Below are 15,688 nucleotides of genomic sequence, written 5' to 3' on the forward strand. Positions count from 1 at the left end.
TGCCTTCTTCATCACATAGAATATTAGCTCATGTGATTAAAGGCTCCAAAACCCCACATTTTCTAGAGGGTTCTGGTAAAACATTTTTCTTTGGAATATGCAGAGCTCTAACCTCAATCATTTTTCAAGTTTTAATCTCTCCATGCTTGGCACAGTCTGATAACATTGACAAGTTAAAAGCAACCGCATATTGTACACACAGAGGCTGCTTGCAATAAAAGGTAATTTAGGCAGCAAGTCCACCCTGCCTCACTGCAACAGTTCCAAATCGATTAGATAAAAATCTCCAGGGAGCTTCAAGATTAAAAGCAGCAACACGCACTTCTCAAAGCAGCCTCCCTTCACCCACGGACTTTCAGAAGGGTGAGGTGCCACTAAGACTAATTCTTGAGGAGAGACTTTTCTTTTTGGTCTTTATTGCATCCAGTAGCTGCAGATAAGGACAATTATGGAGATAAGGAAAACTTAGGTAAACAGGTCTAAGGAAGGCATAGAGACTTTTGAGCCCGCTGATGATTTGCCTAAGCACAGTGTAGTGAAGGAGTAAGGAGGCTCACTCTGTGGATTTAATAAGCCCCTGCTTGAGTCAATCCCATCCCTTTAAACTGTGTCCAAGAGTGACACTGTTAGAGCATCATACAGCCTTTCAATAGGACCTGACTGGTGTCGTTGGCCCCATCCACGTGAGGACAGAGGAGGCTCATAATGGTCACACGCAGAGTCACAAAACAAGGAACAGGACACCAACTCAAGCTCATCTGACTCCCAAGGCTGTGCTTCTCCTCTTATCACTGGGGTGAATGACAACCACCAGGCAGTGTTTCCCTCAAGCGTTTCTACTATTTCAATGATCACAGCACAAAGCCTGGTGAATATGCCCAGAGAAGAGGATGGAAGAAGAGGATATGATACATATGGGCACATCTGCTTTACTTGTATTCTACTGTGTCAAGTATATGCATGAAAATAAAGCAGTTAGAAGGACCCAGAGTGTCCAGGAACCCCACAAGAAGACCATCAAGTGTAGGCTCGATTTTTTTTTTTTTAGCTAAAATACTTTATTACAATTTATTAACCGAGTGTACGTCACTTGTAACCTGACTAACCAAAACAATAGGAAAAGAGAATTAAAGAACATAATAACAAAACCGTAAGGATATCAGTTCTGAGGAACAATTCTCTTGGCGTAATTGGCAGGATTTTGTTGTTGTTGTTGTTGTTGGAACCTGGAGTAACCAGAACCCAGAACCTCAGCGAGAGCTGGAGCCCAGAAGCCTTCCCTCGAGTGATTTTCTCTAGAGGGTCTCAAAGTGCAGCGATGAACAGCCGAAACTATCTGAAGTCTCCAAAAAGCCCCGCCTTCAGTTCTGGGCTCATTTATATATCTCCTCCCAGTGTCTGTTCACAGGATCTTTTTAGCTGGCAATAATCAAGCTCCCACATGAGGTGGTTGGTCTTCTAGTGGATTAACCTCACCTGTTCTCTCACAAGACTGTTCTGATCCCACACTTGGGATCCTAAAAAACAGGTTTATCTCTCCTTCAAGTTAGGCTATCGGATATGGACCCAGGGGGACCTGCACAACCTTGTACCAACCAAGGACAATACATGCAGTAAACCTAGACCCCCCCGCCCCCAACCAGATCTAGCCAATGGACAGCTCATTCTCCACAGTTGTGGAGACAGCAGGACCTGTCTCTGACATAAGCACTGGTGTCCCCTATTTGGCTACTTCCCCTTGGTGGGGAGGCCTGGTGGCACTCAGAGGGCAGGGAAGCTGGCTATCAGGATGAGACCTGATAGGCTGTGGTGATCTGGTGGGGGAGGAGGTCCTCTTCTGTCGCAGGTCTAGGGGAGGGGAATAGGGTCAAAGAGGGAGGGAAGGAGGGAGTAACAGGAAGATATAAATGAGGGAATAACAATCAGGGTATAATCTGAATACATTATTTTAAAATAAAAAACTAAAAAATTAAAAAAAAAAAAAGCAGGTGGGCCTGCTTCTACCACCTACAGATGTTGACAGTTTCGTTTGTCTTCACAGCAAAAATAAACAGTCCGGCCCTCCTGACTATCTTTCTCACTGCCATCCAAATACAATCCCCAAATTTAACATGGCTACCTTTTTGGATCATCAAGTTGCTATAGATGTCAGAGAAAGAGTAAGCCCTTCGGTTTTGGCAATAACTTTTTAACCTCATGTTGGTATTGATGAAAAATTTGGGGACATTTATGACTTAAAACAAAACAACAGCTCACAGAACATCACACAGCTCACAGAACAAAACAGAATCCAATCATTTAAGCTACATGATGAATACGATTTGCATGCCGGGAACGACTTTCTCTCCTTTTCTCCTTCTCTCATACTTTACATGGCAGTTTCTCCTCCTCCCCTACCCCAGCCTCTCCTCCCAAATCCCATCTCCCCAAGACCCCCCAGCCCCCGCTACTTCTCAGAAAGGGAAACAACTTTTAAAGCGTTGACATTTGAAACAGTCAGATTTGTATACCTTATCATTTTTACAAGTGTTTTTCTTTAAAAAAACATTTTTATTTCCCCTAGAAACGTAAGGTTCTCCCATCAGACAGTAACTTAGCTTTAAGAAGACTGGTATATTTAGGAAGAATCAAGGCTCCAAGAAGAGGCAGGAATGAATAATTTTTATCATGCTAAGCTTACCTACAAATGCAACTTTCCGTTCCCAGCACTCGGGAGGCAGAGGCAGGCGGATCGATGTGAGTTCGAGGCCAGCCTGGTCTACAAAGTGAGTCCAGGATGGCCAAGGCTACACAAAGAAACCTTGTCTCGAAAAACCAAAAAAAAAAAAAAAAAAAAAAACTTTCCGTCCCAAACCTCACTGGGCTACTCAGGGCAGCTCAGAATGCGGAGGGGGAAGGGCGGGGCTTGGAGGATGTAGCTCAGGGGTAAAGGGACTCATCTGGGGCATGCGCAGGGTGGCTTACTGTGTATTCTGGGCTAGTTGGCCTCGGAACTCAGTTTGTGGCAGAGGCTGGCCTCGAACCTTTGATCCTCCTGCTTCATCCTTCTCAGTGCCAAGGTTGTGCGCACGTGCTATGCTCTCCTCCCCCATATGGATTCCTCTCTAATCAGTACAGTTTCTTCATTTCCTCAAACTGATTTACCTCTTTTCCTCTTGGCATGGGAAAAAAAGAGATGGCTGTATGAATGAAAGCCCTCTTACGACCAGTCACATCTCCCACCACACCGTCCAGAAAGCAATTTGGTAAGAGGCAACCATCCAACATCTTACATCACAGACACCTCACGTCACACAGACTTCTACTTCCCCACCAATGCGTCCTGCACTTTCCTGCAGAAGGAGTTGGGTTTCTAAGCGTTGCTCCTCTCCCCCAGGCCCTGAGACATGAGGAACAGCAGTCAAAAATCAATTCAAGCGGCAGCTTGACTGGACAGGAAGGAGAAGCCACAGGCTCCCTCCCTCTTGAGGTTGTTCACGTTTCATCTGCACCAAGCAAGCTGGGAACTTAGCATGATGCTGTTAAACTTGGGTCAGGCTGTTACACTTCGTTTCTCCTCCATTACCCTGCTCAACTGACATCGCACATATGACCATGACAACCAAAATCGGGGCTTGTGAAGTGACTCCGTGAGAAGGCGTTTGCCCTGTAAGCCTAGCAACCTGAGGGAGATTCCAAACCTAGGGGCAAAAGCGGTAACTGGTCAATACTGCTCGGATAAAGCAATAAAGGAGTGCATGCATTTGGCAGACATAGGTTATTCTACAGAAATTAACTTTGTAGCCAATCATGGTGGCCCATGCTTTTAATCCAAGCAGCCAGGAAGTAAATGCAGATAGACCCTGAGTTTAAGGTCTGGTCTACATCATAAAGCTTCGGGTTAATAGGATTAAACAGTAAGAAACTGTTTCCAAAATAAAAAAAAAATTTTAAGACTATTTATTGAGGACTGGCTTGATGGTTCTGTGCATGGCTAAAGGCGTTTGCTGCCAAACCTGATGGTCTGAATTCGATGCCTGGGAGCCACATGGTGGACAGGGAGAAGTAATTCCTACAAGTTGTCATCTGACCTCCACATGGAGGCAATGACATACACTGAACACACATACGCATACATATGCAAAATGAATAAATGTAATATTAAAAATAATTATTACTTATGCACAAATATGAATAAGTGTAAAATACAAAATTAAAAAAAACATTCATTGGGATACAAAAGTCTTTACAAGGTTGAAACTGTCATAAAATCGTGCATTTTTATTGTTTCTGTGAGAAAAATGTATAAACATGCACAGGAGAGCGCAGAAACAGCTTTTATTTTCTCTGTGCCTTTTGGTGCTTCCCAAAAGTTCTGCATCAGACATGTGTCAGTTTTGCAAACAGGAAAAAGCACAAGGGGTTGTAATGAGCAGAGCGAGAAGGATGCACTGCAGCCCTGGGGGTGCTCCACCCGAAAGGGGGGGCCCTGGGTGGTCAGAGCTCATTTTCTCTCCCGCCAGTTTCTTGCCATTAGATGTTTGGGCAGCCACTAAGAAAACAAACAACTGGTGCTGGCGAGGATGTGGACAAAAAAAAGTTGTCCTTATCAATAAGGAGATTCCCCACAAACTAAAAAGACCTGTTTTATGACCCAGCCACGCACTCCTGAGGATTACACAAAATGTCCAAGTCAACAAATCACAGGGGGAAAGTGCACACCTAATTTACTGCAGCTAAGTTAAGGAGCCAGCCTGTGTGTAAACAGAGACGTAGATAAGGAAACATGGAATCTTTCCACCATGATTCATGGGTAAGAGAGCATCCTCTGAGAGCATAAACACCTGCACTGGAACCTCCAGCACCCCCACAAAAAGCTGGACACTGACCTGAACACCTGCAACGCCAACACTGAGGACAGAGGCACTACTCTGGTCAGCATCCCAGGCAAAGCAGTGAGCTTCCGGCTCATGAGAGAGTCCATCTCCAGGCAAAAAGGTGGAGGGTGGTTTAGAACGCATAGCACCTTACTACCCTGCCTTCTAGACTCGTGCGCTATGCATGCAGCCACAGGGACACACCACACATACACAACACAGCACGCACAAATAAGATCAAATTTAAAGAAGACTAAGGCCGTGTCATTTACAGGAAAAGTAATGAAAGGCTGTGAATCATACAACAAACTAGTTCTCAGAACAGAAACAAAAACCCAGATCTCACATTTTTCTCCTATGTACAGATGACAAGAGAGTAGCTAAGACACCATCTAGTGCAGCAGTTCTCAATCTGTGGGTGCCGACCCCCTTGTTGGGCACCAAAGGGCACTTTCACGGGGGTGGGGGGGCCACCTAAGAGCATCAGAAAACATAGATGGTAGATGTCTGTATTACTATTCATAATGGTAGCAAAATTACAGTTATGAAGTAGCAATGTAAATAATTTTATGTTTGGGGGACGCCACAGCCTGAAAAACTGCATTAAAGGGTCCCAGCAGCAGGATGGTGGAGAACCACTGACCTAGAGGAACAAAGGAAATTAATGGGAGGGAGTGAAGTGGGGGGGGGGGGGGAGAGCAGTGGTTGTGGGGGAAGTATGTTCGAAATATATTGCATACTTGCATAAAGATGCCTTTCAGTAACTCAGTGTAATAAAATAAAAAATTCCTGAAAGAAACAAAAATAGATTCTTCGGCTCTCTGGGTGCCTAACAGATAATACTACTTGACATATTCCTATGCAAATTTGGTTAATATAAGGGGAAGACCTAAGCATGTAGCTCAGAGGCATGGGGCTTGCTTAGCATACACAGGGCCTGGTGGACGCCCAGCAGCAGGAGGGAATAAAGGAATACACTCACAAATGTGTATTTCTTACAGTCTTTGTGGACCTGTGAAATGCGGGCTGCCGATCTACAACTTTTTGTGACACCCCTAAAAAGGTGCCTTAGTTTATCTATGTGCTGCTACCATTTTCACTTGCCCCCCTGTCACATACTGATGGTAGTATATGGGTAGAGCCAAGACTTGGAGGGTGGGACTCCCACAACAGGGTTAGTGGCTTTATAGGAAGAGGAAGAGACCTGAGTTTATTTGCTTGCTCTTTCCCTGCCATGTCATGATACACAAGGGCCTCACTAGAGATCAGCCTCCAGCACTGTGAAAAGCGACCTCCAATCCTTATAAAGTGCCTAGGGCCAGGCAATCTCTAACAGAAGCAAAGCCTGGGGCTGCAACCTGGTGTGTGGGTACGGGTACTCCCGGAAACAGCACCAAGCCTGTCAGGCTAAGGCGTGCACTTGTAAATGACCACTGTCAGGCACTAAATGTTTCTGCAGGACGGAAAGGACCCACTCCACGTACCCCAGGGCTAAGGAGTAAACTCCTAGAATGACTGAGCTAATCCACCTCATGAGTCTGCCCACTACTTTAAAAGCAAGGGCAATCATACAAAATCCATACAGACTAATCAAAGGTCATGAAGAACCAATGCTCGAAAAAAGGAAAGACTAACAAACTTAAACAGAAAAAAAAAAGAGTAACAAGACGGGAGTAGTGGCGCACACCTTTGACCCCAGCACTCAGGGAGGCAAAGGCAGGAGGATCACTGTGAGTTCGAGGTCAGCCTGGTCTACAAAAGGAGACAGCTAAGGCTACACAGAGAAACCCTGTCTCGAGCCCCTCGCCTCCCCACCACCACAAAAGGAAGAAGCATCCACTAACACATTACATATATAATGCAACAGGGAACCAGACAAATTAAAAGTGTTCTTGCCATGGAAATCACACTGAAAGTAAAAGTCAACAATCGTTTTGCGTACAGCACATCTACATATAGACACTTTGCAGCCTAGAGATACAGCTCAGTAGGTAGCGTACATACTTGTCCGTCATACATGAAGACCTCGGTTTGACCCCGGCACCACATAAACTGGGCATGGCGACGGATACGCCATTCAGCACTTGAGAAGTGGATGGAGGAGTATTAGAACTTCAAGGCCATCCTGGACTACACAGTACACTCAAGGCCAGCCTGGGCTATGAGATTCTGTCTTTTTTTAAAATGTAAAGTATTTCCTTTCCCAGTCAAACGAATGACTACACCATCATGCAGGAATCAAGGTAACTTTTCCATCTCTGGCAGCACGATACTGTGTGTGTGCCACACTGTGTAGTTAGTTACACACTACTCAAGGAACAAGGTATTGACCTTGGGGTCACGCTGGTGTGTCTGCTGCTAAAGGAAGGCTGGGGCAGTATTGCAAGGACCTGACATTTTGCAGATTTTCATCTTCTTAAAGCCCCTCTAACACGGTAAGAAAGCCAGGAGCTGACATACAAGCGTTGCTTCCTTCAGACCTCAGTATGGCCCTTGGAGCTCTTGTCCTGGCACCAACCTGGCAGTGTTCACAGATGGCAAGTGGTGATGTCTGGTTGGTGGCCCCACCTTGTCTACCCAGTGTCAGCTGTGACTTCAGTGAGCTGGAGTAGTCACACCTGGGCTCCTACAGCTGCTGTGACACTCTCCACGCAAAAAAGACAAAGTTCACATTTCAGAGACCAGAAGTATCTGTGTGCCTCATGGTCCCACAGACTGGTGGTCTTTAGCTCCCAGGACACCACACGACACAGCCTGCAGCATCCTAGGCTGACACACAGGACGCTGCAGCCCCAAACAGAGTTAACCCTGTATGTTCGCACCATGCATTAACCACTTCAAAGGATCACAGCGTGGACGACAGCTCCATCCAATGACAAAGGGTTTCTTAATAACAGGTCAATAAAATGTGAATAAGTTATATATTTTTATTTTTCACAATTAAAAATGACAAGTGACATGTAAAGGACATGACAGGAATATAACAGTAACACAGTAATAGGCTAGCTATCTCATAGAGACAGAAGCCCATGAAAAATAGTATAGAGATTTTTAAGAAAGACCATTAAATAAATCTAGGAATATGCTTACTGAATCAAGAAATCAAATTGAGCACATGTCAAAACATCATATAGAAGCCATAAAGTAAATCCAGAATTCCACATATAGGGCTCTCTTCTGAAATCAGGAGGCTCAAATCCTACAACAAAAAAGGAAAAGACAGTTAGAAAATGCTCAGCAAGTTACCCAGACACATTTCTGTTTCCTTCCATTCCCAGTGGGGATGCAATGTGGGGCCTCATGCACAGTGCCCCACTGAGCTAGCTCCTGCTCACGACAGGCAGCTGAACGCTTCAGCTGATCGAGACAAGTTTTCTTACTCTTAGAGTAGTTTTTATGCTATAGGGATGGGCATGGGTGGCTCAGGGGGAAAAGGTGCTTGCCAACAAGCCTGACGGCGTGAGCTTGCTCCCCAGAGTACACACGGCGGAAGATGAGAGGAGCCTTCCCCAGGCATACCAGGTACACACGCATTCGCACAGGCGCGCACACAGTTAGAATAACAAAATTAAAAATCCCTTATTTATAAAGGATTGTTTAAAGAGATATTTTATTTTTACTTATGCATTTATGTATGGGGAGGTTAGCAGAGGGGGTGTCCAAGCAAATGCAGCTGCTCTGAGAGTCCAGAAGAGGGTGTGGGAGACCCTGGAGCTGGAGATACAGGCAGCTGTGAGCCATCCAAACTGGACACTGGGATGCAAATGCTCGTCCTTTGGGAGAGCACTATGTGCCCTTCAGGAAAGGTTTTCAAAGCAAACTGGTGGGTTATGCCTGTTGTCCCAGCCCTCAGGAAGCTGGGACAATCAGTTTTGTATTCTGTAGGGATGGTCACTATCCAATCCTCTAACAGTAAGATATACTCAATAATTTCAGTGTGAGAAAAATAACCTGCCTGCTAAGCAAACGTATGCTTTACATCCCACTTATACACCACAACACACAGCACAAGTCTCTTCCCTTCCTGGCCTCTAAGACGGCGCCCTGTAATGGTGGTCTGGACACCTAACCTGCCTTTCCTCAGCCCGTGTGAGAGCAGCTGGAGAGCTGAAGGCGGGCTGTGATAGGAAAGCACAAAACATGCCATCTACACGCTTTACAATACAGAGAATGAGTGAACCAGGAAATGGCTTTCCTGATCTACCCATGTCCTTCTGAGAAAAACTGGACAGCACTGGAAAATTATTAACTGGACTAACACAGTAAGTGGGCTAAATCTTTGTAGTAGCAAATATTCAACCAGGAAGATTGCAGCACCTCTCAGTTTAGCCACAGACCTATTAAAAATGGAAGCCAGCTAATAACCTATGGGTACATTTAGCCTGGCTTAGATTAAGTACTCAAAGGCATTGAGAGTTCAGATGTTCCAGCTTTTAGATTTAGGGAAGAAGGAAAGGAAAGTTGAAAGTCCTATTAATGTTAGACATGCTGGTACATGCCTACACTCCCAGCATTTGGTAGATGCACACAGGCCGACCTGGGGTTTAAGGCCATGCTGGGCAACAGCAAGTTCTAGGCCACTCTAAACTGTCACTGATATCTATCCGAAAGACCAAGAAACAGCACAGGGATGGAGCTCGGATGTGAGACTTGTGTGGCATGTGCTAGGCCCTGGGTTCAACTCCCAGCACCCAAAAAAGGAAAAGAAACAATTTCATCAACTGCCAGTCCTGGGTAGAGGAGAGCTAGTGGCAGTCGATGGCTGGTGGGAGGGGGCAGCCTTTGTTCTCATCGGTGTGGTCACTGCTGAGAAGCCCCTGTCCCAGTGCCACAAAACAAAAGGTGGGAGACCTGCGAGGAAGACAGGCTAATCAGTCTGGCAGGGAAGTGGCTAAGAAGAGGAGGGGAGGGGAGGGGAGGAGGTGGAGGGGAGCAGCCAGAGCATGTCAGATACATGTACAAAATTGTCAAAGGTGTCTTAAAAAAGGTTAAAAAAAAAAAAAAAAAAGACTTCTCAAAACCAAATTAAGAATCAAAGAAAAGACTATCTTGGCCAGAGAGATGGACAACAGAACACGCTTCACACAGAAGCACACAGCACACCTCGCCATAACCATCATACAGTGTTTTTATAGTTGTTTTTCTCCTTGTAAAAACCATATTCCCGGGAAAGAAAGACTCTATATAGGAAACTGTGAGAGCCTGAGCAGCAAAAGAATGTTTTCAGTGGACTGGGGAGACACACACACACACACACACACACACACACACACACACACACGCACGCACACGGACCTGCTGTTTCTGATAAAGGAAAGTGAGAGGCGTAGAATGCTAAATGACCTCTCCAATCCTCCTGTGGTTCCTCTTCTCATACGCCCACAGAAACACAAAATTACAGGGAGACGCGTATCACTTACTGTTCCTCCTTCTTCAACACTTATGGGTAGAATTGTGTTTTTCTGAATGTTTCATTAGTAATGCTGAGTCTTGTAAGTCGGGCTCCATAATAGTCTATAATGTAACTACTTCCATCTGAAGGTCCGACAATCTAGAAAAGATAAAAACTTAAAAGTTATTCTTTTTACAAAGGATATCTGAGTTTACTTTTTATTAGTAAGCAATAAAACAATTTCAGTACCCGTCCCCCCAAAACCCAAGTCTTAAAAAAAAAAAAAAAAAAAAAGTAGGGGACATGTAAACCGACAGGGAGAAGCACATGGGACAAAGAGAAGCGCTGGGAGACTAGGCTGTAGTTGGACTTCCTCACCCCTTGCTCTGGCCTCCCCAGCGTGGGCGGCCATGGATGTTCATGTCTAAAGTCCCAACGTGAAGCGGCCTCAGTTCCAAACACAGGGCTGGGATGCCCTGATGCTTCCTCAGCACTCCCCTACAGCTCCCATGGGGCCTGTGAAATGGTCTCACGTGCAGTAACCAGGTGTCCACACACTGTCACGGCACTAGCGCATCAGGACAGGCGTGGTGGCAGCGAGGATGGTGTGGCAACTGCTTCATGACGCACTTTTACGTCTCAAACGCTGAGAGTGCTGGTGCTCATTTTACAGATAGAGAAATGAGAGCCTGCATCTCCACGTGCAACTTATAGAAGCCCTTGAGACCAGACTGTTGGCATAAAAGATGGGCTGCTGAGGGACCTCACAGGATGCAGCGTTCTGTGGTAAGTCACTTCCCTGAAGGGAGCTTCCCCGAGTTTCTGTCAGTATGTCAGGGTTGGCTGTTGTGTCTAAAGGGGTATCACATTTTAAGGACGTTTCTGAGCTTATTAGAGTCTACTGGTCCCGGGATAGTGGGCAAGTTTTCATGTGGGAAAACAATCCAACAGCCTGGCCCATGGTGTGCAGGGCTGGGTTCATTCCAAACACCCAGCCAACATGTCTCCCAATCAAGGTTGTGTTAGCCGGCAAGCCAGTTACAAATATCTCATTTTCTAGAACCTTTACATAAAAGCATTTCATATTTTAAGCAAAAACAAAATCATTAAAGTTTGTGAAGAGTTTATTCCTTTCTTTATAAAGTAGATGACATTTAAATTTTTGTGGTATTTATAGTCTGTTGGATACATTTTAAAATTGATGTAACAGTTTTATTTAAACATGTCAATATTTAAAATTACATCCCATGCAACTATTTAAATTTATGATGGAAAACTTAAATGTCAATTTAAAAATATGCAGAGGGTACAGACTTAAAAATATTCTTCTAAGGGTTATACAATAAGATTGAAGAAAGCTGCCATGAGCAGTTCTCCTTTAAAAATGAGAAGTGCTGGAAGTTGTAATGTAAAACTGTCATCCTAGCACTTAGAGACAACAGAGACAGGGCGATTGCCATAAGTTCAAGGCCAGCCTGAGCTACACAACAGGACTGTCTCATAAAAATAAACAACCAGGGCTGAAGAGATGACACAGCAGTTAAAAGCAGTTGCTGCTCTCGCGGAGGCCCTGGCTTGGGGTCCCAGCACCTACACGGTGGTTCACAACCACTTAACTCCAGTTCTCAGGGGTCTGACACCCTCTTCTGACCTTGGTGACCAACAGGAACACATGTGGTGCACATACATATGTGCTGGAAAAACACTCATACACATAAAATAAATATATCTAAAAGATAAAAACAAAACCCTTTAGTTTAAATATATAAAAATAGTTTATGCAGCCTCACAAACTTAAAAGGCTGGATGCAGTGTATGCAGCTGTAGTCTCAGATACCCGGGGTGGGGACCGAGGCAAGAAAACACAGGAACTGAACTGCCTGAACTCAAGAATTTGGGCCAGCCTGGGCTACACCATGAGAACCCATCTCATCAAAACAAAAACTCAACTCAACAAATACGTAATTCCTACACTATTTCAGGAAGACGCCAAACAATCTTCATGAAACAGTGACTGAGTCATCATCTCTGCCAACAGGGAGATTCCTCTGTTGGATTCAACTAATGTGTACACAGGCAGCTGTGATGTAAGTCAGCTGCCGCTATGCATGCTGGCTTCATTCCGTAAGATTAAGTTAACTTGTCTGACATTTATGGATGCTATGTATAAATTTAAGTAAAAATTAATGTATCTGTGACATTTCTGTGGCTAGGGTCAGGAGGGATTACGAGGGACATTAAGGTAAGAGCAGAATGGGTAACTAGAAGGTAGCATATTCTGAGACTTTATTAAGAAAACAAAGAAGTGAAGTGAAGCTGGTGGAAAGGGGCCAAATCACCCTGTAAAAACACCTCCTACTGGAGTGTGTGATCAGACCGGAGCTGAGCCTTTTGTTCTATTAGATTTCTCTTCCTGTACTATTTTTCCTGATAATTGCATTTACTCATTGAAGAAAAATACACAAAAGTTAGAAATAAGGTGATAGATGGTTGGATGACTTTTTAATATCATACATTTCTAATAAGCTCATCTGCAACTCGTTTTAAGCGCAGAAGGTTTACAACATGATGTAAGCCACTAACTTACAGAAAACGCGAAGTATAGGTCCCCTTTCCCTTCCCTGCACTCACAACAGTTTACATGAATGTAGTTCAATGTTGTGTGTAACTTAGCAACCATATTATAGCATTTACTTTTCTTTAAGCTATTAATGTCAGTTCTTCAAAGTTCCTTGTCATACAAGCAAGCGAACAAGAGGACCAACACACTCTAAGGAGCACTTTTGGGTCCATGAGATGTCTCAGTGGATAAAGATATTTTCTGTCTAGCCAGAAGGCCTAAGTTCAATCTTAGGAGATCCAAATGCACAGAGTTGTCCTCTAACCTCTACACAAATGCCATGATATTTGCCTGCACACACAAACATGCACACACATACAAATGTAAAAAAAAAAAAAATTGAACTAAAAGATTTAAATTAAGAGTTTTCTACAATAATCTTACTATGTCTCCTAAGTACAAAGCCCTAAAGCCACAAAACTCAAACCTAGCAATTTCCTAAAGCTGCTGTCACAGATGACTACAAAGGCTGTCGGGTGGCAGACACTTATAGTTCTGGGAGACTGAAGCTGCAAGCTTCTGCAGTCAACTGGCATCCACTAGCCAGTTATCACACTGGATAATCCACACAGTAAACCAAGATGACATCCCATAGCAAGATCTTTAATTTGCTAGGCTTAGAAATAACACTCCCCGGGATCCAAGATGGCGGCGAGCAGTGTGGACCGCGTTTGGAGGCTCCAGTGAACAATTCAGGGAATTGCACAGATTTCTGAGCCAGGAACACCGAGGTCCGAACATCACGGCAGCAGGAGTGCTCCACGGTTCGGAGGGACCAGGGTGCGGAGGACCTGCGTGCCCCTGCACACGGGAGGAGTGTGGTTTTTCTCTGATCGGAGCGGCAGCGGCAGAGGCGGCAGCACCAGCGGCACCAGCAGTGGCGGCTGAGGTTTGCAGCTCATAGCCTTCTGGTGGAGGCGATTGGTGTGGTGGCTGGTGGGAATTGCTGCGGGAGAGGGGACTCGGGGCAGGATTTGGGTCGCGTGGAGCCTTTGGACCCAGACTGGACTCGGCGGACAGTTCGGCCCCAGAGTCCCGGGTATTGGCCCGGCCCAGCAAGCAATTCTGCCTGAGGCACTAACTCAGCTCCGGCCACAGCTCCCCTGCTGTGGCGCAGGCTTAGTTGAGCTCGCTGCTCCACACTAGGCACTACCTCAGCTCAGCGGCAGCTCCCCTGCGGTGACACAGTCTGGGCGGAGCACTTGGTTTCACCACAGGCGCTAACTCAGAGCAGCCGCAGTTCTCCTGCTGTGGCGCAGGCTTGGTGACGTGCTCGGTTCCATCCTAGGCACCACCTCAGCTCAGCGGCAGCTCCCCTGCGGGGACACAGTCCGGGCGGAGCACTTGTTCCACTACTGGCGCTAACTCAGAGCAGCCGCAGTTTCTGTGGCGCAGGCGTGGTGACGTGCTCGGTTCCATCCTAGGCACCACCTCAGCTCAGCGGCAGCTCCCCTGCGGGGACACAGTCTGGGCGGAGCACTTGTTCCACCACTGGCGCTAACTCAGAGCAGCCGCAGTTCTCCTGCTGTGGCGCAGGCATGGTGACGTGCTCGGTTCCATCCTAGGCACCACCTCAGCTCAGCGGCAGCTCCCCTGCGGGGACACAGTCCGGGCGGAGCACTTGTCCCACCACTGGCGCTAACTCAGAGCAGCCGCCAGTTCTCCTGCTGTGGCGCAGGCTTGGTGACGTGCTCGGTTCCATCCTAGGCACCACCTCAGCTCAGCGGCAGCTCCCCTGCGGGGACACAGTCCGGGCGGAGCACTTGTTCCACACTGGCGCTAACTCAGAGCAGCCGCAGTTCTCCTGCTGTGCACAGGCTGGACAGAGCTCGGTTCCACCAGCTCTAAGACTCTGGTTGGACACAGTGTACAGTTTGAATCCAGAATTCCTGGCTGAGATTGGTGGTCAGTTCGGGCCCTGAGTCAATAACTGACCACAGCACGCACTTTGGGCCAAAAGGCCCTAGTGGAGCTTGGTGCGTAGTCCCAGCCCAAAAATTCTGGCTGGGCCCTGTGTGCATTTTGGGCCCAAAATCCTGCTGAGCTTGGCAGACGGTTCTGGCCCTGAGAATCTAGCTGAGTTCTGCCGTGGTTCGGTCCCAGTGCTCCTGGCTGGACTTGGCAGGGAACACAGGCTGTGGATACCTTGGCCTGACCCAACGCTCATTCAGAGACCCAGAACAATTGCAGGATCCACAGCAGAGGGGGACTGAGGATCACTGGCTGTGAGAGACCAGAACAACAGGGCTAACCTCCTAACATCCACACCAGTGAAGCTTTGAGCTCGCAGCCTAGGGAAATCGTAAGAAAACAAGTGAATCTATCGTCAGACACCCTCCATTCAACTCTGGAAGCTACCCAACAAAAACAAAGACGGCAAGATGTCTAAAGGACAACGAAAAAGCATACGCAAAAAACCCCAAAACAACATGGCGTCTCCAGTTTCCAGCTATCCCAAAGAAAACCACCCAGAGAAACTCAAATACAACGGAAATACAAGAAAATGACCTCAAATCCTTAGTAATGAGGATGATAATGGAGGAAACAAATAAATTCGTAATCAAATGCAGGAAGACGCAGACAACAGGTGAGAGACATAAAAGAAGCACATAGAGTGGAACTGGAAAATTGCAGGAAAATGCAAACAACCAGATGAAAGAGATAACTAAAACGGTTCAAGCTCTGAAGACCTATAAAGAGGCAATGGAAGAAACTCAGGAATATACAAAAAATCAGATGAAAGAAATCAAAAAATCAGTTCAAGATCTGAAAATGAAAATGGATTCAATGATAAACACACAGACAGAAGAAAAACGAGAA

The 15,688-nt window shown here is 46.0% G+C and overlaps 1 protein-coding gene across 1 annotated transcript in view; it reads right to left on the reverse strand.

Annotated features, from left to right (window-relative positions):
• Positions 1-10,279: 10,279 nt before the first annotated feature.
• Tm2d1 (TM2 domain containing 1) overlaps positions 10,280-15,688 on the reverse strand; it is a 38,656-nt gene continuing 33,247 nt past the window's right edge. The window contains exon 6 of the mRNA XM_051164495.1: positions 10,280-10,407. Coding sequence (XP_051020452.1) covers positions 10,297-10,407 — 111 coding nt within the window. The 3' untranslated portion in view covers positions 10,280-10,296. The remainder of the gene's footprint in view (positions 10,408-15,688) is intronic.

The sequence above is a fragment of the Acomys russatus genome, chromosome 2 (assembly GCF_903995435.1).
Source record: "Acomys russatus chromosome 2, mAcoRus1.1, whole genome shotgun sequence".
In the NCBI taxonomy this organism is placed as follows: Eukaryota; Metazoa; Chordata; class Mammalia; order Rodentia; family Muridae; genus Acomys; species Acomys russatus.